General features: G+C 37.1%; 2 protein-coding genes across 2 annotated transcripts; one reads left to right on the plus strand and one right to left on the minus strand.

Annotated features, from left to right (window-relative positions):
- Nucleotides 1–13,797: 13,797 nt before the first annotated feature.
- Nucleotides 13,798–15,846, plus strand: LOC139898576 (uncharacterized). The gene is made up of 5 exons (XM_071881333.1): nucleotides 13,798–13,935; nucleotides 14,615–14,729; nucleotides 14,860–15,184; nucleotides 15,274–15,428; nucleotides 15,519–15,846. Exons 2-5 carry the CDS (start codon nucleotides 14,622–14,624, stop codon nucleotides 15,810–15,812), a joined length of 882 nt encoding a protein of 293 aa, XP_071737434.1. The 5' UTR covers nucleotides 13,798–13,935; nucleotides 14,615–14,621; the 3' UTR covers nucleotides 15,813–15,846.
- Nucleotides 15,847–19,163: 3,317 nt separating this feature from the next.
- On the minus strand, nucleotides 19,164–25,817 carry LOC139898577 (glycerol-3-phosphate acyltransferase, chloroplastic). Its single transcript, XM_071881334.1, has 13 exons — nucleotides 25,382–25,817; nucleotides 23,345–23,442; nucleotides 23,076–23,162; nucleotides 22,903–23,000; nucleotides 22,504–22,561; nucleotides 22,304–22,405; nucleotides 22,160–22,221; nucleotides 21,965–22,075; nucleotides 20,951–21,029; nucleotides 20,615–20,734; nucleotides 20,413–20,526; nucleotides 19,644–19,831; nucleotides 19,164–19,502 (listed from the first exon to the last, which is right to left on the minus strand). Exons 1-12 carry the CDS (start codon nucleotides 25,647–25,649, stop codon nucleotides 19,688–19,690), a joined length of 1,341 nt encoding a protein of 446 aa, XP_071737435.1. The 5' UTR covers nucleotides 25,650–25,817; the 3' UTR covers nucleotides 19,164–19,502; nucleotides 19,644–19,687.
- Between the last annotated feature and the right edge of the window lie 1,017 nt (nucleotides 25,818–26,834).

Consider the following 26,834-nt stretch of genomic DNA (forward strand, 5'->3'; position numbering starts at 1 on the left):
GTTCGTTCACTCTGACCGTCTGTTTGTGGATGATATGCTGTACTAAGATTCACACGCGTACCCAGATTCTGTTGTAAACTGTTCCAGAAGTTAGATACAAACCTAGTATCCCTGTCAGAAACTATTGACAACGGTACACCATGTCGACTAACGATTTCTTTCAAGTACAACTCTGCCAAATCACTCAACGAAGCTATTTCACGAGTAGCTAAAAAGTGAGCACTCTTTGTTAAACGATCCACAATCACCCAGATCATGTCGTGTCCTTTCTGGGTTCGGGGTAACTTGGTTACAAAATCCATCGTTATATGATCCCACTTCCACTGAGGAATTTCTAACTGTCTTAGAGATCCATACGGTTTCTGATGTTCTGCCTTAACTTGCGCACAAATATGACATTTTTCGACAAAATTTGCAACATCTGTCTTCATTGTCGGCCACCAACACAATGTTTTCAAGTCTCTATACATCTTTGTACTACCTGGATGCACTGATAATCTCGATTTATGCGCTTCAGTAAGGATTAAATCTCTCAAATCTCCAAGCATAGGCACCCAAATTCGGTCTTTATAGGTCTTTAATCCTCTAGAGTCATTGCATAGGTCAAATTTTCTTTTAGTCACTTGTTCAGTCTTTAGATTTTCGTCATTCAAAGCTACTAACTGTACGGTTTTCAATCGATCAATCAAGTCTGAAACTATCTCAATTCTCATAAATCTAACATTTTCGACTATTTTCTTGCGACTCAGAGCATCTGCGGCCACATTTGCTTTACCCGGATGGTATTTAATCTCACAGTCATAGTCTTTAATCAATTCTAAACATCGACGTTGACGCATATTTAATTCTTTCTGTGAAAAGATATATTGAAGACTCTTATGATCTGTATAGATTTCACAATGTGTACCATACAAATAATGTCTCCAAAGCTTCAAAGCAAACACAACTGCAGTTAACTCTAAATCGTGAGTAGGGTAGTTTCGTTCATGATTCTTCAACTGTCGTGAAGCATATGCTATAACCTTATTTCTCTGCATCAAAACACAACCTAGACCTGCACGTGACGCATCGCAGTAAACCACAAAATCTTCTGTTCCCTCTGGTAAAGCTAAAACCGGCGCTTGACATAACAACTGCTTAAGGGTCTGAAAAGCCTTTTCTTGTTCATCAGTCCATCGAAAGGCTACATCTTTTCTGGTTAACTTATTTAATGGACCTACTATTTTAGAAAAGTCTTTGATAAACCGGCGGTAATAACCTGCTAAACCCAGAAAACTTTTAATTTCTGTTGGCGTTTTCGGCGAGTTCCAGTTCATTACAGCTTCTATCTTAGACTGATCTACTTTAATACCCTGTTCACAAATCACATGACCCAAAAACTGTACTTCCCGCAACCAAAATTCACATTTGGAGAACTTAGCGTACAATTGTTCCTGTTTCAAAAGTTCTAACATCAACCTCAGATGCGTAGCATGATCTTTCTAGGTTTTCGAATATATCATGATATCATCTATGAAGACAATCACAAACTTGTCAAGATACTGACGACACACCCTGTTCATTAAATCCATAAACACTGATGGCGCATTTGTTAACCCGAATGGCATAACTAAAAATTCATAATGACCATATCTAGTTCTAAACGCTGTTTTCGGTATATCACTCTCTGCAACACGTACCTGGTGATACCCTGAACGTAAATCAATCTTTGAAAAGTAGGAAGCACCCTGTAACTAATCAAATAAGTCATCTATTCTTGGTAACGGATACTTATTCTTGATTGTTCTCTTGTTTAAATCACGATAATCTATACACATACGAAGCAACCCATCTTTCTTTTTCACAAACAACACAGGAGCACCCCACGGTGAAGAACTTGGTCGGATAAACCCCTTATCTAACAATTCCTGAATCTGAGACATCATTTCTCGGATTTCTGATGGAGCTAATCTGTAAGGAGCTTTTGCAACTGGTGTAGCACCTGGAACCAAATCGATTTTATACTTTACTTCACGTACTGGAGGTAACCCTGGTAAATCATCTGGAAATACTTCTGGAAATTCTGACACAACGGGAATATCGGTCACCTGCTTCTTCTCTTTCTTAACATCAATCACGTAGGCTAAGAATGAATCACACCCTTTCGTTATCGACTTCTGAGCTTTCATTAGGGAAACCATAGGGAAGTTAAATCCACTGCGCTCTCCCCTAGCTATCACTCGGGATCCGTCGGCCAAACGGAAAGAAATCATCTTCTTATCACACTTAATATTAGCCCTATTAGCTCTTAACCAATTCATGCCTATGACTACATCAAAGCTAGGTATAGGCATCAACAAACAGGTTAAAGGAAAGGAATGGCCGTCAATTTCGATGGTAATTCCGGACACAGATGATGTGCATGGAACCATTTTACCATCAGCTACTTCTATTCCCAAAGGCTCATCTAACATCCTAACAGACAACTTCAACTTATCACAGAAGCCTAAGGACATAAAAGATCGATTCGCTCCAGAATCAAATAACACACGAGCTGGCAAGGAATTAACCAAGAACATACCGGTAATGATGTCATCGGTAGCGGTTGCAGCGTCTACCGTCATCTGAAACGCCCTTGCCTCTGCGGTTGGAGGATTCTTCCTCTTCTGCCTGGCAGAAGAAGCAGAAGATCCCCCGGAAGTAACTGACCTCGCCCCTGACCCTGCCCCAGAACCGGCTCTTGACGCAGATGGACAATCCGCCGATCTATGACCTTCCTTATGGCAACTCCAACAAACATTTGACTTAAAAGAACAAGCTGTTGATTCATGACCTTTCACTCCACATTTCAAGCATCTTCGGGTCATTGGAGAACATGGACCGACATAAGTCGACTTACAAACATTACACCAATCAGGCTAACTTGAACCCGATCCGCTTATACCGGACTTACTCTTCTGTTTAAACCCACCTGACTTCTTCCCACGAAATCCTGATTGCTTACTTGATTGCTGACCAGACTGACCACCAGTTTGACTTTCTGATTTTCCCCCAAAAGATCCACTTTTTGAACTTTCTCTTTTCGCTGCCATGATATCACCTTCAGTAATCTTCGCCATCTCATGAGCCTGTGCCAACGTGGTTGCAAATCTCGCAACTGTTCTATATTCTGGCTTAATCACCCGCATAAAATGTTGAATCTTATCCTTTTCAGTCGGTACCCATTGTTGAACAAACCTTAACTTCGATGTAAAATCTCTGAAAACTTCATCAATCGTCATACTTTCTGTCATCTTCATACTCAGAAACTCAGTTTTCAATCTTTCCATCTCATACTCAGAACAATACTGCTCCCGAACCTTAGCAGCGAACTGTTCCCAAGTTATCTGACTGATCTGTTCTTTGGGTAAATATGCAGTGATAGAGTCCCACCATTCCATTGCTTCACCCTTGAGAAGCCTACTAGCAAACAGTACCATAGATTCAGGCTCACAAAAACATGCTTCTAATGCTCGTTCTACTTCTCTTAACCAATTGAGCGTCGCTATAGGGTTTGTGTGACCACTGTACTCAGGAGGTTTGCAGTCCATAAACTGTTTATAGGTACACTTCCTTCTTGTCTCAGGGACTTGAAATGGGTACATCATTTGATTAGGAAAAGTCTGGTTAAACGGAAATGGCATTTGATAGTTTTGATAGGTATTTTGTGGAAATTGTGACTGAGAACTGCCACCTGCTTGATTATAAAAGTTAGGAGGAAAGGTTGTATTTAACGCAGTGGTATTAGGGTTCCATTGCGCCCGTTCTTGTTCCAATTCCTTAATTTTCTCCTGAGCTTCTACTAACCGACTTTGAAGTTCTATTACTTCTTGAGAAGTTTCTTCTTCTGAAGACACATGTCCATCTTCGTCAGGGGCTCTAAAAGTACCAGTTCCAGGGACAGTGGGGCCAGTAGCGTTAGCTTCGTTATCTGCCATTACTGCACTATCACAACACTCACACCAAAGCTTAGTATAAACTCTGTTAGTACTAACAACTAACACATAACCTGTCCTAATACTCACTTAACCCATCCCCAGCATGTTATGTTTGACATGACTCTTCTAAGTTTGGGAACATGACATGTAGATCACAATGCACATGCTGCCAAACTCAGCTCTGATACCAACTTGTGACACCGCTGATTTTTTTTTTTTAATACGTGGCGGAAGCATAATATTAATTTAATACGATATCCACATTAACTATTGTTAATACAACCTGTGTCACGTGTCATTACAAAATACTTGTTTATACAGAGAAAGACATATTTACAAAAAGATTATTGTTTTCATAAAGCAAGACAACATCAGAGTTGACTCCTGTCAAACATAACATCTTCATGCCCGTCTTCTCCCCAAAAGCATAAACTACAAAAGCTAATAACCTGCAGGGAGGAGAGGGAGGGGAATTAGCACGAAGCTAAGTGAGTACGACTAACTACAGGCCATAGCATACATAAGTGTTATACTAATCATGTCACATAGTCTAACACACAAACATCACCCAGTAGTGCAGTCTACAGAGACTCCGGCGGTTCGGCCAAACCATTAACCTCCAGTTGATCGGGCTGGGGTTTACCGGAAGTTCCTCCTACATACCGTGCTGCATAAATCATCCACACGCGATGTACGCGTCATTCAAACATATACTACACGGATGCAAATAGGCTACCACATGAGGAACCCAACCCGCAGGTTGATCTCTCCTATCGAATTAGGCTACCACAAGATAGGGACGCACTGGGCTCCAGCAGACAAGCATCAACTAACATGCAGTCATCATAAGGTACTAACTAATCACAACAATAAGTATATCTAACAAGCATGGCAATCATAATATAACATGCTACAATATACTATATTCTCCAGTTAGTCCCACTCACCAAATACCAGCAAACGAGAAGGTATTCAGCTATCTAATCACTGAACCTTCTCTTTCTCCTTTTCTCCTGAGAAAACATATACACGAGTTAGTTTCTGTCCGTTAACACCAAATAACACAATATAAAAATTTTTTGTCAGAAAAACTGTCCGCTAAAATTTTTCTCCTGTACACTTGTGCACTTTCAAAATTTACATCAAAATACAAACGGGCAGCATAACGGCTAAAACTCAACACTTTGGTAAAATATTCTGCCCTGGACACTCAGTCGGTCGACTGTCTACACAATCGGTCGACTGACCCTCTCAGTCGGTCGTCTCACTTGGTATATCATCAATCGGCCGAAGGTAAATCTCAGTCGATCGGTTGTCATCGTCAATCGGTCGGTTCACCCTTGGTCTACCGACAGTCGACCGACAGTCGGCCGACTGTGTTCGTCTTCTTCAGAAGCTGAACACAAGTTACGGACTTCAAGCTAAAATCGCCAAAACTCGATCTAGAGCTCATTTTCGACACCAAAACTTACCACAACTCAATCACTACATGTTATAGACTATAAACCCACAAAGTTTGGACTATAACAACATCAAATTCATGGGTTTTGACACAAAATCAAGTTTTTTACAAAACTTACACAAAACTATGAATTTAATCACGAATTGAACACAAAAACACATGTTTCTTACCTTGTTAGAATTAGTAGACAACAAAGAACACGATTCCAAGAACAATTTGAGCTCAAGAACTAGTTTTAGCAATTAGGGTTTCAAAGGGGAAGAATTTAGGTACGGGGTAATATTTGGGAAGGGTCTGGAAAGTGCAAGAAATGCACTGCATAAGGCATCAAAAGTGGGTTAAAATCCCACACTGTGTGGCACACGGGTATTTATCAGTTATCTGATATCTTTCGTACATCATTTGGCAACCCAAACGAAGTCCAAATTAAATAAACAAACATGTTCTGTGACCCTTGTCACAAACTGGTCCTAACCTCATCATTAAATAATACCAAACATTAAATAAAAATAAAATCATATAATAACACTACACTAACTTAAGGGCATTCTAGTAATCTTACATCTAGGCCCACTTGAGGATGTTACAGTTTTATAGAATGAAGACGAGAAACGGTCCCGAACATGATAACGGAAGTACAAGTGAGGACGCCGAGTTTTCGGCCAAGGTTGAGGCCGTCTTTAAAAAGTTAAAAGCGGATTTTCTTACGGACGTCTGAAAAGTCTTCCAAGATTCGGTCGATGGGCAAGTGACCGATTTGATAAATGAACGAATGAAGGCCACTATCGAAGAGGCCCTTGATGCTAGAAACATTTATCCTCGCGGTGAAGGAGGTGAGGGAAGGCGGGACTTCCATTATAAGAATTTCAAGGACACTCAACCCCCGATGTTTAATGGGGTGCGAGATCCTTTGAAGAGTACATGTTGGGTCTCCGATATCGAGGGAGCTTTTTGTACCGCAGAATGCCCTCCTGAGAAGAAAACAAGGTTTGGTTCAAGCATGTTACGCGAAGAAGCTAAGTTGTGGTGGGACGATAAAATCAACTTTTATGGTGAAGAACAATGTATGGGTTTGACTTGGGAAGATTTCAAGAAAGAGTTTTTCAAAGAATACCGAACTTCTTCCGACCTCGATAGAATCCGGGACGAGTTGCACCATTTGCAACAAGGTTCCATGGATTTGGTTACCCTCAAGTCTACATTCTTGGCAAAGACTCGTTTTTGCCCGGAGTATGTTGGTGATGATCATAAGCTCATGAAGGATTTCTACCGTACTTTGAATGATGAGTACAAGGGGAAGATTAGTCGGGGTATGGCTAAGACTTTTGATGAATTGTTTGAGTTGGCTCGGGGTTTTGAGCTGGAGGTTCCAAGAAAGAGTGATTTCATGTTTTTCAAAAGAAAGTTTGAAGGTTTTAGTTACTCTAACGCCTCAAGCAAGAAGAGCAAGAGCAAGAGGGGGGCCGAAAGTGTCAATAGTGCAAAGAAGGGCACTACCGGTGGGTTTTCTTATACGTGCTACAATTGTGGGCAACCGGGTCATATGGCTCGTGAGTGTCCGAAACCATCTTCCGGAAACAAAGTCACTTGTTTTAATTGCGGCAAAGAAAGGCATAAGAAGCCGGAGTGTCCCGACTTGCGAAATGACAATGTGAAGCGGTTAGAGAAGGCGGCGGGTACGGCTAGGGGTCGCAACTACTTGATGACTAATGATGAAGCCAAACAATCGAACGAAGTTGTCTCAGGTACTTTCATGGTTAATTCTAATCCGGCGAGGATTCTTTTCGATAGCGGTGCAAATTTGTCGTTTGTGTCTCCTAAATTTGTGCCTAAACTTAATAGACCGTTAGCTAAGTTAAGTCGTCCGATAGAAGTCGAAATAGCGGACGGCAAGACGGTGCTAGTGGTTGATGTGTGTGAAAATTGTGATGTTGTTTTTGGTGCCGAAACCTTTAAAATTGATCTTATTCCAATGACCTTGGGCGACTTTGATATTGTCGTTGGTATGGATTGGCTCGATCGTTATAGAGCCGATATTGCATGCCATGATAAGTTTATTCGTGTGAAGACCCTAAGTGGGGGAGAGTTAATTATTCATGGTGATAAGCGAAGGAGACCGGTGCCGATATGCACTTTTACACGGGCACGTCGTTTTGTTGTTACCGGTGGCATGGTTTTCCTTGCTCATGTTGTTGATACTCGCAATGAGCCACCACCTATTCGTGAAATTCCGGTTGTTAGTGAATTCGAAGACGTTTTTTCGGACGAATTACCGGGCGTTCCGGCGGAAAGACAAGTTGAGTTTCGCATTGAGTTGGTTCCGGGAGCTACTCCCATTGCTAAAACTCCTTATCATTTAGCACCAACGGAAATGCAAGAGTTGTTAAATCAAACCCAAGAGTTGCTCGAGAAGGGTTTTATTCGACCGAGTGCTTCTCCATGGGGCGCTCCGGTGTTATTTTTGAAGAAGAAAGATGGTAGTATGTGTATGTGCATTGATTACTGTGAGTTGAATAAAGTGACGATCAAGAATCGTTATCCATTACCTAGGATTGACGATTTATTTGATCAACTTCAAGGTGCAACGTATTTCTCTAAGATCGACCTACGGTCTGGCTATCACCAAATGCGGGTCCATGAGGAAGACATAGAGAAAACGGCTTTTCGAATGCGTTACGGGCACTATGAGTTTGTAGTTATGCCCTTTGGTCTTACGAATGCACCGGCGGCATTCATGGATCTTATGAACCGAGTGTGCCAACCTATGTTGGACAAGTCGGTAATAGTGTTCATTGACGACATACTAGTCTACTCGAAAAGTATGAACGAACATGAACATCATTTGCGTGAAGTATTGAAGACGCTACGAAAGGAGAAGTTGTATGCAAAGTTCTCCAAATGTGAATTTTGGCTAAGGGAAGTTCAATTCCTTGGTCATATTGTGAACGAAAACGGTATTCAAGTAGATCAGGGGAAGATCGAGACGGTGAAGAGTTGGGGACGACCGACTACGCCTACGGAAATCCGAAGTTTTCTCGGATTGACCGGTTATTATCGTCGGTTTATCCACGATTTTTCTAAGATCGCTTCTTCGTTGACGAAATTGACAAGGAAGAATGCGAGGTTTGTTTGGGAGAACGAGCAAGAAATTACTTTTCAATTGTTAAAAGAGAAGTTGTGTCAAGCTCCGGTGTTAGTGTTACCGGAAGGTGTTGAAGACATGGTGGTTTATTGTGATGCTTCCTTAAATGGTCTCGGGTGTGTTCTAATGCAAAGAGGTAAAGTCATCGCTTATGCCTCTCTACAATTAAAGGAACATGAAACGAGGTATCCGACTCATGATCTTGTGTTGGCGGCGGTTGTGCATGCATTGAAAATTTGGCGCCATTACTTGTATGGTGTCAAGTGTACGATTTATTCGGATCATAAGAGTTTGAAACATCTCTTTAATCAACGAGATTTGAATTATCGCCAACGTAGGTGGATGGATGTGGTGAAAGACTACGATTGTGAAATACTTTATCATCCGGGTAAGGCGAATGTGGTCGCGGATGCATTGAGTCGAAAGAGTCAACATCCGACGATACGAGTTGGATCGTTACATTTGATTATTACCAACGATTTTCTTGAAAAACTTGGTGAGATTCAAATAGAGGCTTATGTTCACAACAAGCATACGGAGCGAATCGTGGGCCAATCGGAGTTTATTACTATGGGTCCGCGTGGTTTGTTGTCTTTCCAAGGAAGGGTGTGGGTGCCTAAGATGGGTGATTACCGACGAGTGCTACTTGATGAAGCACATAAGTCAAAATATTCCATTCATCCGGGCGCGACGAAAATGTATCTTGACTTGAAGAAAGATTATTGGTGGCCGGGCATGAAGCGTGATGTTGTGAAGTATGTGGAGCAATGCGTCACGTGTTTGCAAGTAAAATCCGAACACCAAAAGCCGTATGGTAAATTGCAACCGTTAGAAATTCCGAAATGGAAATGGGAGCACATTACCATGGATTTCATAACAAAGTTACCTAAGACGGCGAGAACCCAATTTGATACGATTTGGGTGATAGTTGACCGGTTGACGAAAAGTGCTTTGTTTCTTCCCATTAAAGAAGCGATATCGTCGGAGACCTTGGCTAAGTTGTTTATCAAGGAAGTGTTCGCTTGACATGGGATTCCTATATCTATTATTTCGGATCGAGATACCCGTTTTACATCTCGATTTTGGGAAAAGTTTCATGAGGATATGGGTACACAATTGAAGTTGAGCACGGCGTATCATCCTCAAACGGACGGTCAAACCGAACGTACGAATCAAACTTTGGAAGATATGTTACGGGCGTGCATTATTGACTTCGGTGGTAGTTGGGATGAGCATTTGCCTTTGGTGGAATTCTTGTACAATAATAGTTATCATACTAGTATCGGGATGCCACCTTATGAGATGCTTTACGGGCGGAGGTGTCGAACTCCCATTTGTTGGGGAGAAGTGGGTCAAAGAGAAATCGGGAGTACCGATTTGGTTTTAGAGACGAATAACAAGATTGATATTATTCGGGAACATTTGAGAAAGGCTCAAGATAGACAAAAGTCGTATGCCGACAAACGTAGACGAACGATCGAATTTCAATAAGGCGATATGGTGATGCTTAAGGTTTCGCCATGGAAGGGTATTATTCGATTTCAAAAACGGGGAAAGTTAGCTCCTCGGTTTATTGGTCCCTTTAAAGTTTTAGCTCGTGTTGGTGAAGTCGCGTATCGTTTGGAATTACCCGAAGAGCTTGTGGGGATTCACAATACATTTCATGTTTCCCATCTCCGTAAGTGTCTTGCGGATGATTCATCATGGGTGCCGTTAGACGAAATTGAGCTAAATAACAAGTTGGAGTATGTTGAGGAGCCGGTTGCTATACTCGATGAGAAGGTCAAAAGGTTGAGGCATAAAGAGGTTAGGACTTTTAAAGTTCAATGGCGTCTTAGTAAGGGTTCCGAGTTTACTTGGGAGCCCGAAGAATTCGTATTGGTTTATCTTCCCTCTTATCATGCGGCTTGGATCGCGAGGACGCGCTCCGAATAAGTGGGGGAGAGTTGTAAGACCCTAATCAGTTTGTACAGCAGTGTAAATATGTTACATAGAGTGTGGGTGATGTTGTGCAGTTAAACAGAAGTCACTGAGTGAGTTGAGCCTAGTGCGCGCCGCGCACACTAAAGGGAGCGCGCCGCGCACCCCTTACTGTAGCCGGGTTCCAGCTTTTTAAATCAGATATTTTGATGGGCATTTTGGTAAATTCACTTATGGACGGGTTAAAGACAGATAGGTCAGTTTGGGGAGAACCATTACTCCATTATCAACAACCTTATCACTTTAACTTTAATTCTAGAGAGAGATTGTGATTTTTGAGAGAGAAAGCTTAAATCCAAGAGGAAGGAGCTTGTTTTGGGTTAAAGTTCAAGCATTAAAGTCGTTCATCTTATCTCTAGCTTCGTTGTGGTAGTTGTGGTATGTTCTAATTTTATTTTCCTTACTTTGATTTAGTGTAAGGGTTAGGGTTTGAGTAAATGATGAACACAAAACCCATTATTGGTGATTTTGGGTGTTCTTGGGTAAAATTGAGTCTTGAATACTAATTGGTGACTAGTCTAGAGTTTCAAAGTATTAAATGATGTTTATGAACCATAATTGGTGAGTTAATTGCTAACACACCTAGTTATTTAGTAAATGGGTGTTGGTTAGTTAGTAGATGACCCGAAGTGGGTGTGTTGTCTTAAAATGGTTATTTGGGTAATAAATTGACCTAGTTTGGAAAGATGGGTATGAATTACCCTAATTATGTATTAGTTGGTGTTGTTGGACCTTAATCACTAGCTTTTAAGTGATTAGTGGTGGTCTTGACTTTAATTGGGCGGTTTTGGTATAAATGGGCGATTTAATACATTAAGTCATTAAATGCTCATGTGTAAGTGTTAGTATTGAGTCCACTTAGCTTGTGTGTTGATCAAGTACTTATTATATTAGGTACTTTGCTTTGAAGCTTGTGGAGGTTGAAATCGTCATCTAATTGTTAAGGTGAGTGGAATAATTATATGCGTATGTATATAATGTATCTATTTGTTGTAGCGTGAAAGGTGTAGTGTCGAGGTGTTAAGACACCACATTTCACGTGAAGGGTGTAGCATCGAGGTGTTAAGATGCCACTCGGGTGTAGCATCGAGGTGTTAAGATGCCACCTAGGAGTGTAGTGTCGAGGTGTTAAGACACCACTCCGTAAAATAATGAGTGTTGCATCGAGGTGTTAAGATGCCACTAGGGGTGATGTGCCGAGGTGTTAAGGTGCCACCTTAGGGGTTAGTGGTGCGAGGTGTTAAGTGCCCTAATGGATGTTATGAACACCGATGGCGTTTTCGCGAGCGCCGTTCCCTTGTACTATTGGTCGACCATGGTTACTTGTGTTGTAAGCATATTATATCATTTCGAGTTATATTATTATGCGGTTGTTGCTAGCTTGTGGTATTGGATATTATAGCTTGTTAATGTGACGATAAGCTAATTGTGTTGCTAGCATGTTTGCGGTTTGTGTAAGTGTATGCAAGTAGGTATAATTATATATGTATTCGTATAATTATTACATTCACTAAGCTTTGCTTACCCTCTCGTTGTTTACCATTTTATAGGTTCGGTTTTGGACAAGGGTAAGGGCATCGTATTGGACTAGAGATCCCGCTTGATACTAGGGGACGCTTTTGGCTTTAGTAGCTCTTGGAGTTTGACCGGTAGTTGGGTAGTTTAATCCCAAACGCCATGCTCATTGTGTAGTTTGGAACTTAAACTTTTTGGTGGTCGAAACTCTAAACTTGTATTAAACTTGTATTTTGGGTTGTGTGGGCCCCGCTTGTAAAACATCATTTTTATGTTTGATTCGTGTTAGTTTTACATATATAAGTTTGTTGTGAAAAGCATTCGGTCTAAAAGTGTCGGGAAGTCGAAGATCTTTTCGCGAAAAATGGACATTTTGATCAGAACTGTCTCAGGCCTTGTGCGCGCCGCGCACAGGCAGTGGTGCGCGCCGCGCACCCTCCAGATCAGTTTTAAAATTTTTTTTATCCCGCATTTTTGGTTGGTTAACGGGTTGGGTTGTTACAGGATCAGACTGTTTGCCCTTTTATTTTACTAGAACTAGAAGAACTAGAAGTAGAACTAGAACTAGAACTAGAACTAGAGGGGCTTACCTTTATACTTTTTTAAACCTAAGGGACTATATTTGCTCCTGTCTTAAAAAAATAGGAACTGGAGCCGCGGTAGTACAGGATCGATCTTGTTTCTTCATCTTCATCTTTAAACATATAAATACTTCTGATTGCACGGATCAGACTGTTTGCCCTTTTATTTTACTAGAACTAGAAGAACTAGAAGTAGAACTAGAACTAGAACTAGAACTAGAGGGGCTTACCTTTATACTTTTTTAAACCTAAGGGACTATATTTGCTCCTGTCTTAAAAAAAATAGGAACTGGAGCCACGGTAGTACAGGATCGATCTTGTTTCTTCATCTTCATCTTCATCTTCAAACATATAAATACTTCTGATTGCACGGATCAGATTGTTTGCCCTTTTATTTTACTAGAACTAGAAGAACTAGAAGTAGAACTAGAACTAGAAGTAGAACTAGAGGGGCTTACCTTTATACTTTTTTAAACCTAAGGGACTATATTTGCTCCTGTCTTAAAAAAATAGGAACTGGAGCCACGGTAGTACAGGATCGATCTTGTTTCTTCATCTTCATCTTCATCTTCAAACATATAAATACTTCTGATTGCACGGATCAGACTGTTTGCCCTTTTATTTTACTAGAACTAGAAGAACTAGAAGTAGAACTAGAACTAGAACTAGAACTAGAACTAGAACTAGAGGGGCTTACCTTTATACTTTTTTAAACCTAAGGGACTATATTTGCTCATGTCTTAAAAAAATAGGAACTGGAGCCACGGTAGTACAGGATCGATCTTGTTTCTTCATCTTCATCTTCATCTTCATCTTCAAACATATAAATACTTCTGATTGCACGGATCAGACTGTTTGCCCTTTTATTTTACTAGAACTAGAAGAACTAGAAGTAGAACTAGAACTAGAACTAGAGGGGCTTACCTTTATACTTTTTTAAACCTAAGGGACTATATTTGCTCCTGTCTTAAAAAAATAGGAACTGGAGCCACGGTAGTACAGGATCGATCTTGTTTCTTCATCTTCATCTTCATCTTCATCTTCAAACATATAAATACTTCTGATTGCACGGATCAGACTGTTTGCCCTTTTATTTTACTAGAACTAGAAGAACTAGAAGTAGAACTAGAAGTAGAACTAGAACTAGAGGGGCTTACCTTTATACTTTTTTAAACCTAAGGGACTATATTTGCTCCTGTCTTAAAAAAAAATAGGAACTGGAGCCACGGTAGTACAGGATCGATCTTGTTTCTTCATCTTCATCTCAATCACTGCATCAAACGTCAATATACGCTGTAGGTATGTTTCAATGTTCTTGATTTCAGTTTCCATTACTTCTATTTTCCAACGATTTTGTTAAAAAGTTAACAGAGAGTATTTCGTGTTTCCGTATTGAAAAATAATTAATCTCACCTGAATCAGAAATCAACAAACTTAATTGTAGGTAATGATGATGAAATCTATACTTGATAAATATTTATGTTCTTTCATTTATTAAAGCAATTACAAGTATATCATATATTCATACGTAAGTTTTCTTTTAACAGCCAGTTGTAAGGTTTGTGAATGAATTTAGTGTAGTGCGCACTCAAGATGTTCGATGAAATGCCTGTTTTTTTAGGTGATAGACCGAGGATTGTTAAATATTGTCAGAAAGTGAGCTTGACTTGACAAATTTATTTATATATTGTTTAATTATGCAGTAATATTTTCATGAGAGAATAAGAAATAGTAAATTATAGATACAGTTAAAGCTATACTGGCTAATGAGTATACACATACGCTAATACATTAATTCCGTGAACAGAAATGGTTATATGTATTATGTGGAAGATGACCTTATATAAGAAAGTTCCATAATTTTTAATATAGTCATGAAATGTGTTATACAAATGGAGCATCCAACATAAGATCATGCCTTTAATTTGTTGATCACTCATATGTCTAGTTATCAGTGCCTTACAATGTTCTTTGTCAGTTGTTTAATGGAACATCAATGGTTTAGAGCTCTGCTTTACCTGAGATTGGGATTCATATTATCACTGCTCGCTCGTATTGGCTACTGCAAACATACCTCTTCATCCTTCTCAGAGGTAGGTATGAAGTCTGTTTTCACTCATTTACATTCGTATAAGAAAATAGTTCCCAACAGTTATCTGCATCATAATCATTGCACCTTATTTCTTCCATTATATAACTTTCCCTTTACCTTTCTATTTTCAGTTAGGGAACCATAGATATGTCACAGAAGAATACTTTCAGAAATACGATACCTTAATTGACCATGTTTTTCAAGATTTCATATCCGATGAAGTTTCTCACAGTTCCAACAAAAATCAGACATTTGTACCGAAACTGTCTATTCTACAAAGACAGTTAATCGGTGAAGGTTCTCACCGACGTCTAACTTCGTCTATTAGGATTGAAATCAATCCAGAAGCTTTATCTAAGCTTTATTTTCACTTATGTAAATCCATAATCATCGAGAGACTTCCTTCTGGAGTTTTTGCTGATCCATTCGAGCTACAACATCTTACAGAACGCGGTGGTAAATTACAATCATACCCTTGAAACACTTTGGTAGTTTCATATCTTGAAGGCCTTTTGAATCCGTTTGTTTTTTGTTAACTTTTGCAGTGTTTTCTGATGCTTCTGTTTTCGGGGACACAGATTTAGAGTTACCTACTGTGCGTGCAAATCGATCTGTTGTTGAGGCTCACATGGCTTTGGACCCCAGTACCAAAAACGTTTGGGACCTCAACTTTGAGATCCCGTTGCACATACGCTATCCGGTATATTCGTTATGGTTCCAACATACATTTTTGTTTTGGGTTAAAAGTATTTCACTTTATTATTTGATTTAATATAACTTATTTTTGCAGCCCTTAGGAAATGATGGTTACACTAGAGTTGAATTTGGGTCGCCTGATTTGCTTTTATACTGCAATATTGAAAGGGACTCGAGTTATCAAAGTTTAATATTTTCATCAACTAATGATGGTGTTGGATCTAGTTTTGATGCTATTGTTTGGGATGTACCTTCGGGAATTGTGAAACACACAAAATTCGTGTCTGTGGTTACTTTTATTTCAGCTGTTATTGGTGCGTTCGCAATTTTAATGGCGTGTGTTTTTTATTCAGATGTATCTGTTTACAATGGTTCTAAAGAATCTTAGTCTGTTACGATGTGTGTGTTGTATTGATGGATTATCATAACCATACTCGTACATTTATGTTATTTTTGTTCATTTGAACTAACTCGTACATTTATGTTATTTTTGTTCATTTGAACTATTATTTTACAAATATGATTTCATCACTATTTACGTGCAGGGTCTGATTGTTACAAACATTTAATTAAAGTAAATAATAGTACAGAGTGATTCCAGATCATTTAGAATAACTTGTTTATTCATTTTGGGTATTTGAACTAAAGTTGAGGGCTTACAGGATATAATACACGGAACTTAGGGTGTGTTTGGCACACCTACTTATTGGAGCTTATGAGAACTTATGGAAGCTTGAACTTATAATTTTAATAAGCTTCAAGTCATAAGCTTTGTTTGGTAGACATAAAAAGTAAGCTTATGAAAATCATAAGCTCTTAAAAAATAAGCTACTTATATTAGCTTATTATGAAAAAAAAAAGTAGAGCTTATGAACTGAAAAATAAGCTCCAGCTAGTTTACCAAACACTTATAAAAAATAATAAGCTCCAGCTACAAGCTTTAAAAATAAGCTTCAGCTCCAGCTCTAGTCCATAAGCTCCAGCTCCAGCTATAGGGTGTGTTTGGCCGCGCAGCTTGTTGAAGTTTATTGGAGCTTGAGCTTATTTTTTTCATAAGCTTAAGCTAGTAGCATCGTTTGGATGACATAAGTTTTTGAGCTTATGAAAAAATAAGCTCTAGAAAAAGAAGCTAGTTGGAGTAGCTTTTAAAAATAAGTTACTAAGCTTTCTAGCTTATGATGTTTAAAATTACACTTTTGTCCCTTATATAATTATCTATCATATATTTTATTGTCTATTTTAGTCAATTTACAAACAATAAGCTCCAGCTCCAGCTACTTTTACCAAACACTTATTAAAAAATAAGCTCCAGTTTCCAGCTTGAAAAATAAGCTCCAGCTACCAGCTCCGTCCATAAGCTCCAGTTTCAGCTTATAAGCTCCAGCTCCAGCTAGTAACACCAAACACACCCATAAGCTCCAGCTCCAGCTATAAGCTCCAGTTTCAGCTACTTTCACCCAAACACACCTTTAAACTCAAAAAGGCTTTATGTTTAATGTTTTTGTCTCACCCTTTTTTTATATCCTTCCTCTTTCTAAAACAGTTTCCAAACAAGTCAGGTTATATGGGTTGACCCGGAGCATCTGTGCCTCAATCTGTAGGATACAATTATGGAATTTATATAGTTTCAGTAATAATATAGCAATCTCAAATGATTTAGGATTTTTTACATCTCACCTCCCCATACTTTTTATATGCGGCATTGATTATAGTTGTTGTTGTTGACCTATTTAAAGTAAAAGGTATCCCCGACTGAATCGTTCATAAGTAAATGGGTCAAATTCCCCCCTTTAAAAAAAAAAAAAGGTAGGTATAAGCCATGATCATGAAAATTTTGTCATCAAATTTAATAACCTAGTGAAATATATAATTTACTAGTATTTGCCATTTTTTTTTCCATCAAGTTTAACCTCTTTGAAATCTACATGAATTTTGGAGTTGATCAACAAATTGGCCGCTCCGTGTAGAGGTGTCATATCTGTTCAACTGTAATTGCTTAAAGTTTGGACTTTGGAATACCAACTTGACCTGCTCAGTCTAATCAAAGCCCATGCAATGTGTACCTAGTTGGACTGCATCAATTGCTTGCTCGGATTTCATTGTATCACCAACAATTTCTGCCATGGTTGAAATTATGCGGCAACACTGGGGGATTAACACATACATCATAAAAAATTAATATTAGTAAGTCACAACTTTATTCTTATAAAGAAACTTATCATTTTTTTCTCTCAAAAGTCTCACGTGAGACGGGTTGTTACAAAATTCTAATACCGAAGAGAAGAAATTTAGGAACTACATACTTATCCTATCTACCCTATTCAAACAGACTAATAGAAGCAAAATTAACCATACCCACTTGCATACTTATTTGACATGTATGGAGAAATATAAAAAGAACGAAGATAGAGATTTTTTTTTGAATATTTTTCAGTTATTTATGTTATTATTTATAAATAAATTTAGATTATATATAAATAAATTTAGATTATAAAAGTTATTATTATTAATATTATTTGGTGTAAATCTTATTCGTTGAGGTGAAAAATCAAGAAAAAGATGGCCATATTCACATTTTTTGACGTTTGATTTCGGACATCGGACCAGGAACGCCGACGGAACGCCTGATGAAACGCCAAAATCGATTGGTTAAACATCGGAAATCCGTCGTTTCATAACTCTCGGAATAGTCCGGGTTTCTTCTAGGACAGTAGTTGAGGGCGAGTTATGCAACTACGAGAGATGAACGAGTAGGTGGTTAAGTAAAAAAAAAAAAAAAAAAAAAAAAAACCTTCATCAAATGCACGTTCAGGAACTTCTCATATCTCGTAACAAAAAAATAGAGTAAAACTTTATAACCAAATAGAAACTTCATCGGAAAAAAAAAATGAAGACCCAAGAACAAATCAAGAAAAACTATCGAGCTCTACTAAACTAAAAACCTAACAAGAGCTCACACGGCATAACCAAGAAATCTAATGAAACATACAAAAGATGAAAACGACAAACAAGAGACGAGCAACAAGTAACAAGGAAAAGGAAAACTATCGTACTTCTATAGTTGTATCAGGCCTCTGTAAATAATTTACAACTCAACAATCCCTCTTTATGGCAAACGTAAATATTGGTTCTAGGATGATTGATGAATGAATGTATCTGACATATATCATCTATTTCTATGTAACTAAACCAGAAAGGTAACATTCTTAAATTGAATTTCTGTTTCGTGCCACAAAAAAAAAAAAAAAAAAAAAAAAAAAAGAGGTAATTCTTGCTTGTTTACGCCCAAACGATACGTACTGGTAAATATTACGTAAATGCATTAGAAACGTCCAGTGACTTAGACACCAAATGAGTAAGTCGCCAATCTCTAAAACATACTATGTAATGTACTTGATCATATCTTAACTTACTGATCATTATTTACCATTATAAATGGCATTAACTTGTGCCTTTATAAAACTAATTAGTTTTTTCCTCTAATATTATCACTTTGTATAATAATTCACAAGCGTTCTAGATAGCAGTATGGTTTCGACCTTATGGTGTTTTTTGTCAACCATCTGACTAACTATTTTGCCACCTATGTTCGATGATATACTGTAGGTGAAAAATTAGTCAAAAGTGTCACAGTAACACACTGTTGAAACATAAAACAATCCTACATGGTGGTGACATACAGGTTCATCAGGGTCTGGTAAAAATGAAAAACACATAACCAATCAGGATTGTCGGGTATTTTAAAATCTAGTAAACTTTCTATTAATTTTCATCTGTTGACATTCAGAATAAGCAACTAGTTTCATATATTGCTGCTAGCTCAAAGGGTCCAACATGTATGTGTTGAAAATTTGCCTACAACTTGATGTCCCTTTCAAGAGAAGCTAACAAAACATACAACTGTACATTTGGATCCCTGCAAATATGATTTCATTTAACATTGTATAGTCCACAAAACTACGCACCTAAACGAACCACTATATTGGTGCTTTCTCTTGCTGTGCATTTCAGATGTTTGCTTGTAGATCTATGGTTTGGTATCTATACACCTATGTCATGTAAAATGAATAGTCTCCGCCTGTGTAGATGAAAAACAAAAGAACTATCAGAATCATATCATTCAACCACTATTAAATTCATAATTAAATATATATTCAATTACTTATTATCACTAGGTTTGTAGCACACTCTGTAGAGATCTTTATAACTAAATGGTTACCTGTAATAAACCAAGTTGGGAGAGAATAGCGACAAATGCATAGACTAGTCAAAAGATTGCAAGGGTTGTGACAATGAAACACTTGGTGTTGATGCTTTTAAGCCTTTAGCTCCATTTATGGCAGATTGTAGCACGTTGTATTGCTCACACACAGAATCATAAACTGCCTTTGAATAAGTTGTCTTGGCCTGCGATACAAAATCAGAAGCGAATTGATATGGGCGACATTCTTGTAATTTAGATGTTTCAACAAATACAAAACTATATGATTTCACCCATAACAATTTACATATGCAAATACTTGATGCTTGCAATAAGAATCTATTGCAAAATAATAAGGAAGCACTGAGATTTGCTCCTGATTATCTAATTCTAATACTACCGTACGGGATCATTTTGTTTCGTGACAACTTTAACAATAACAATTATCAAAAGGTAAACTTAAATGACCTAATTCCATAATACACGGTGTATCTCTCGTTCAACAAGAATGAATTTTTGAACATATATGTATACATACTAAATTCTTGAGCGATAATAAGTTACCAACCCTTCGAACAGCTAGTTATCTGATTAGTAACCACAAAGTCTTAAACAACAAAAGCTGAGCCAACTTCAGAGTAATCTTCTCAAATTAATCCTATTCTATTACTTGTGTTGAGTCCAACATTGAACAATCTAAGGAATTATAGTTACTTATATTAAGTATAAACAATAAACAATAAACAATGTAACAAGTGGATCGAGAAGTAAGTTATGTAACACCGACCTCCTCAGGGGACGCACAAGAAGCAGTGACTTTCTGAAAATTCACTTCGGGTGCAACTGATATTCCGGTGCCATGATAACCGATCAACCTTTCCTCTCCAATATCTTTTTCAACCTGTCAAAAAATGCTTCTATTAAGTTATAAATGTAAATAGAGTTGGGAGTAATAGAAAACAAAGTCATATGAATCAACAAGAACACACTTGAGCAGGAGGAGGCATGATGTCATGGCATAGTATGGCTAAAGGATAGATATGGCCCACCACACCAGCATGGTCTACGAGCCTTCTCATGTTGTCCAGGGAAGTGGCGTCAAATGGTGCCTGGACATCATTAATTTAGTAATTAATTAACCTTCCTTCATTTCAACAGATACAAAGAAAAATAAATGAAGAGTAATGAGGGTCCAGTTTACATATCATTCCAAATCTTATAGATGATCATGATCCAAAAGGTAATTAAAAACTAAAAAAGGAAGAAAGCCTGAAAGGCAATAACTCGATTTTGGAAAATTAATGTCATAGTAGTGATGATCTTACTGGGAACCATTGATTTGTGATGGGATCTGGCCTGTCCCTGCCACCACTTGGTGCAATCCAAATTATTTTTGATCCGCCCCTATAATAATTTAAAGGAGTTATTCAAGATCTTAATTAGATTGAACCATGGCTAAAAGTGAATTAAATTACAGATGATCAAAAGAGGTAGATGAGTACTTAAGAATGTAATGTAATGTAATATATAGAAATTAAAATGTTGGTCAATCTAGTTACTACTGTCTTAATCCAATGATCAATCTAGAATTTAAAATGTTGGGTAATAACCTCGACTAATGAAGACATAGGAAAATGAAGAAACATGCACATTTGATCTTATAATAGGAATTTTTTTTTTTTCTCCACATATTTGTTTACATAATGAGAAGACTAAATATGGGATTTTTCAACCATATGAAATTTCTAAATTAAATAAAATAATAGCTTTCGAAAGGGCGAAATATGGGATTTTTCAACTTTCCCTGAATTATTACTTGTCAATCTAAAAAGCTTCCTATTGTATATATCAAACTTCTAAACGTATGGAACATTGGACCTGGTAACTAACAGTTGTTGGTGTCGCTCAGGTTAAACCAACGCGTCGATAACTTTACGGATGACATGAAATTTTGGTTTAAAATAGATTACATTTTTGAAACCTTCTATTAAACAAAGATGCACAAGGGGAAAGTTATTAATGCGGGATATGTTGTCACGAAAAATGTCCAAAGAAGAAGGTTCATCTGCTGACTTAATATGATACTAAATGAGGGTAAAAACAATCAATGCTACACATAATTTTCCCTTATGTGCGAGACATATAAGCACGACGTGCTTAAATTTGCTGAAAGAGCAAGTTATTAATCAGGATTTAGTGGAGTTCAATTGATATTTTCCGGATACCAGAGTGAACATATGATATGAGTTTTTAGATTGTTACATACAAATAGTAATTTGGGGAAATTTAGATACACTCGATTATAGCTTCCCTCTTTTCAGAAAAAAAATATAACATACCTCAGAAGCATAGCCATTTCTTTTAAGCTTCTTGTATTTGCTCTCCTTTTCATATCAGCAAGCTCAGGAACATCATTCATATGTTTTTTTGAATAGACACACAAGAGGTTCCTATGGTTAAAAGTTCATATTAGGAAAAGAAACTTATGTACATTTGTTATGGTGAATGTAAAGTATATATGAGAAGATGAGAACCTTCCCATACTGAAAGGCTTGCAAAGAGGATCGGTTATAACTCTATCTCCTGCCACGTATATCTGCATTAATTACATGATCAACTTAATGGACTCAATGAAAAACATTCATGATACAATGCTCTTCTGTCTATAGCAGGCTTACTATGTTCTCAGATATATGAGGATGAGTTTTTTCAAGCAGCAACGCAATAACAGCTGGATCTGCTTCGGATTGGTGGTTTGAAATTAAAATCACATTTTCACCCTGATGGTTTTAAGACGAAATTAATATAAGGCTCTTAAAAAATTAATCTCGCACAAAAAAAGCAATTACAAAAGGTGATATAACATAAAAAAAGCTACCTGTTTGAGCTGCTCTTCCATTGTACTGAAAAGGGAGACATTGCCAACATACGATTCCCTGATTATCAAACATGAGTGCAATTAAGAATCTTGATGAACTTTACACGTTCATTCATTATATGAGAAGAAAAACAATACTTTTGATCTCAAGCATGTATGAAGACATCCTTAGTATTTATAATATGGTACAATAGTTTAATAATTTCCTATTCTTATAGGTGGTCCTTTATAGTAGTAGAATTCAACTGATTCTTAAACCAACTTTTAAAGATACTAACATTAAATGGATGTTCACGCAGGTTATTATCTTCTTCAACAAGATACGTATATTGGAGAAAACAGATGAAGAAACAAAGATAAGTGGATGATGACAAGAAAAAACAATATTGTTAGACTAACCTGAAATTGATCAAAGGACGTATATAGTTTTGACCAAACATATAGTAATTAAACGGCTCCTGAATAGCTTCATGATATGGTGAAAATTCAAATGGCTCCTGCAAATCAACTACGTTCTGAAAAATCGAACACGATTAAGATGAATCAGTATCAACAGCATCATTAAGGCAAACCTTCACAGCCAAGAACATACGATCAAATGCCACGCGCATGTTTGACAACACAATATCTTCTGCATGAGGATCTCCACTTTGGAAGACCTGATAAAGAGATTAAAGCTATACATAATGAAGTTAAAAAAATAAAAAAAAGCTTTTTATATCCTATACCATAAAATTCGCATACAGATTAGTTTATAATCAGTCTCTTCCTCATTCAAATGGCGAAAGCTACTCTGTATAAAACGTACTTTAAAAAAAATAGCCCTTGAACAAAAACTCACTGCATTCTTGTAGTTCTGATACAGCTCTGCCATTGACTGAGCAATATTTTTAGGCAAAGTTCCAGCTTCTAACTCTCTTTGGATTCCAGAAAGCAGATCTACATGATTTTTGTATAACTAACATTATAATTATTATTATTATATACAAAATTACAAATACATTAATTGGATGGCAAGAATAAAATTTGTTCTGAATTAAGTGCAAATTTAATATCTTCCTCAGATTTACAAAATTAAACTTGATCATAACTTGGGATGAAAGTGAAATATTCTACAAGTAAAAGTTAGGCAGTAAGAAGTGAAATGAGTGTTGCGTAGTGATATCTATATATAGATAGATCCAAAAGAAATGGAAGCAACACAATTGAGATTGCTGTTTCTTACAGTTGTCTGCTACAGTCTACAAATAGAAATCTAATTAATTCCTCTACAAGCTGATGACTACATAATGAAAAAACTTAAATGATTAACCTAAAATTTGTGCCAGTAATTATCCATGAAAATGGTCAACTTGTTTCAAACTTGATTGTCTGTAGTCAATAAGCATTTAATGTATGCTGTTCCTTTTCATATATACTACGAAATAAGATAGTTAGCCCCAAATTCCACATCAAGTAATTGCATGCCACGGATCATTTCATAAAAGATCCTATGGATATATCAAAGAATGTTTTAAGCTAAATAACTAAAAAGGCCTACTTAAGGGTGTATAAAGCTTGTTATTTCAAAAATATAACTGTAAAAAGATTTGATATAGAATACAATTATATGCTTCAAAATGAGCTATGGGGTAGTCAAATGTCTCACATGAAGGATAAACACTTATTATTTCATGAATTGTTTATTTCTAGAATCACTGGATGAAAATGTTTAATAAATGCAACACATTACAAATCATCCTAAACCTACAAAACTGTCTGTTACGAATCACCAGAACTGACAACTTCTTACGTAACCAAATAACTTATAATATTAAAATGCATGACGTATCGAAAGATATATCTCTCTTCAGTGTGCACATTTACATTAAAAAAATAATCCTAAAATGTCATACTACCAAAATAGGGATAGGCACATAACCGACAAGGAAACAACAGCTTACAGCTCAAGACCTGTCAATCCATGCATACTCATAACGCCGCAATCAGAACACTTGTGATGACACCGTGAACTATTAAACATCTAACAACATGACAAACAACGATACGAAGTCCACTGAAATACAAACTAAATGCCAGTCGGTAACGGTTCAATTGTTCAAACTTCAGATATATTCAAATAGACTGTGTAGATAAGCTACACATAGCCATCCATTCACTAAAGAATTTACCTATTTACCTATTTACCTATTTACCTATAGCATCAATCAAGCCATCAAAACAATTTATCGCACATTATACAAAAGTCCACACAATAAAAGATGAGTAAAATACATTCATGAATGTAATATGCAACAAATAAAACAGTTTTACAGTAACCTCGTAGTAATTACACTACAACACAGACTCAATTCATTTCAACTCATTACCACTGAAACCAGTGATCAACTGGATAGAAGAGCGTAGCTGATAGTAAGGACATGAGTGTAATCCGTTACCATGGAGTACAAAAGTAACCTAAGTAGTAATTATAGTATTACACAAACTCAATTGACTATAGCAGAAAGCAAATGATCAGCTAACTATAAGTTATAGCTGTAAATTAATTATAAATGAAATCCATTACATGTTCGGAACAAGTACCATGAATGCACGCGAATAGCCTAATAGTAATTGCAGTATTCAACAAACACAAATCACTTGAATTGATAGTAACTGTAAACGTAGATCAACTACACGCAAACAAAACGGTGTAAATTAACGAAACCTACTCGCGTGTTTGGACAAGCATAGATGAATGTAAAGAGTAACTTCAGAGTATAATTACATTATTACACAACTCAATTAACTTCAATCGATTATAATTGTAAGCATGCGATCATCTACGTACAAAAAATCAATTATCTCTTATTGTACGGACAGAAACGAAATCGATTACCGTGTTCGGAACGAGCATCCATGAATGTACGAGAGTAACCGAGGTCGGATCCGGATAACGGCTGTGAAGTGGACGATGATGACCACGCCGTTTCAGCGGCGGTGTTGGCAGCACCGGAAAAAGCTACGGACGGAAACCTTCGGAAAACGGAGCGAATGCGTAAGGATGAGGAGGTTGAAGTGGATGTTGAAGTAATAGGTGAGAGTGAAACCCTAGGGTTTGTGGTGGAGAAGAAGAGAGTAGGGGAACATGAAGAGAAGATAGACATAGTGTAGTAAATAGAGAGTGATAGTTGTGTGTGTGTGTGTGTGTGTGTGTTGTTTTATATAGTTCAGGTAGAGGTTAATTAGAGAAGGGGAGTGGTGGTGGAGGGTGGTGGAGTATTGGCGGAGAAAGAGTGACGGGGCACGTGATTTTCATCGAAAACGATGTTGAGGGATGAAGGGATTCGGATTGGATTAGCTGACACCGCTGTGAATGGATGGTGAAAATGCTAACCGTTAACCCTATTTTACCATCTAGGGTTGGAAAATCCATAAATTTACCAAATCGCAAATCAGATTGATGTTGGTAGTACTATTAACCAAGGTTGTAAAAAACGCTATTCATGAATTAATCGGTCAGATCATTTGAAGGATTAATCGGCAATTCGGAGATTAATCGGGGATTAATCTGATGTTAACCAATGTTGACTTTTATAAATATATATAATAAAATAAATAATAAATATAAATATATTAAAAATAACAGTTTCAAAAATGAATATTTTATTAAATAAAATTTTTTTGGCCGAATTACTCTGTTTAATTCCGAATTAATTTCGATTAATCCCGTTTAATCATGTTTGACTAAATTAATCGGCGTTTATCGTTTTTTATAGCGAATTACATTAAACTTAACGGAAGTGTTAAATTTTCGTTTAATCACCGATTAATCGCCGTTTAATCCCGTTTTTTGCAACACTGCTATTAAACGTTAAAAAAAACTCTCTGCTTAGAATCAAAATCTAGACTAACTCAAGTTCGATCTCACTTCCTACCACTCAAATCAAGCTTCGGTGGTTATTTCTATTATAATTATCTAAAGATAGTCTATGTTTAAAGTTTAAGACTTGCGTTAGTTAAAGGGCCCGCAGGATTACGGGTAAGTTTAAGAAAAATTGTGAATGATATATCATAATTGACAAATGTTATTAACCTAATCGTGAATGAATATAACTAACTAGTCGAATAACCCGTGATTTTACGGGTTAGTTGAAAAATAACAATCTAAACTCATCAACATCACTATACAATAGGTACATATCCATTATGAATGTTGTGTTGTTGTAATCTACATTATAAGAAAAGATATAACCACAATGATAAGATATATACCACAAATTTAGAGTTGAATTATAATTATAAAAATTGTATCTATGTATTGCAAATTGATTTTTCCTTAACCGATAGCC

The sequence above is a fragment of the Rutidosis leptorrhynchoides genome, chromosome 3 (genome assembly GCF_046630445.1).
Source record: "Rutidosis leptorrhynchoides isolate AG116_Rl617_1_P2 chromosome 3, CSIRO_AGI_Rlap_v1, whole genome shotgun sequence".
In the NCBI taxonomy this organism is placed as follows: Eukaryota; Viridiplantae; Streptophyta; class Magnoliopsida; order Asterales; family Asteraceae; genus Rutidosis; species Rutidosis leptorrhynchoides.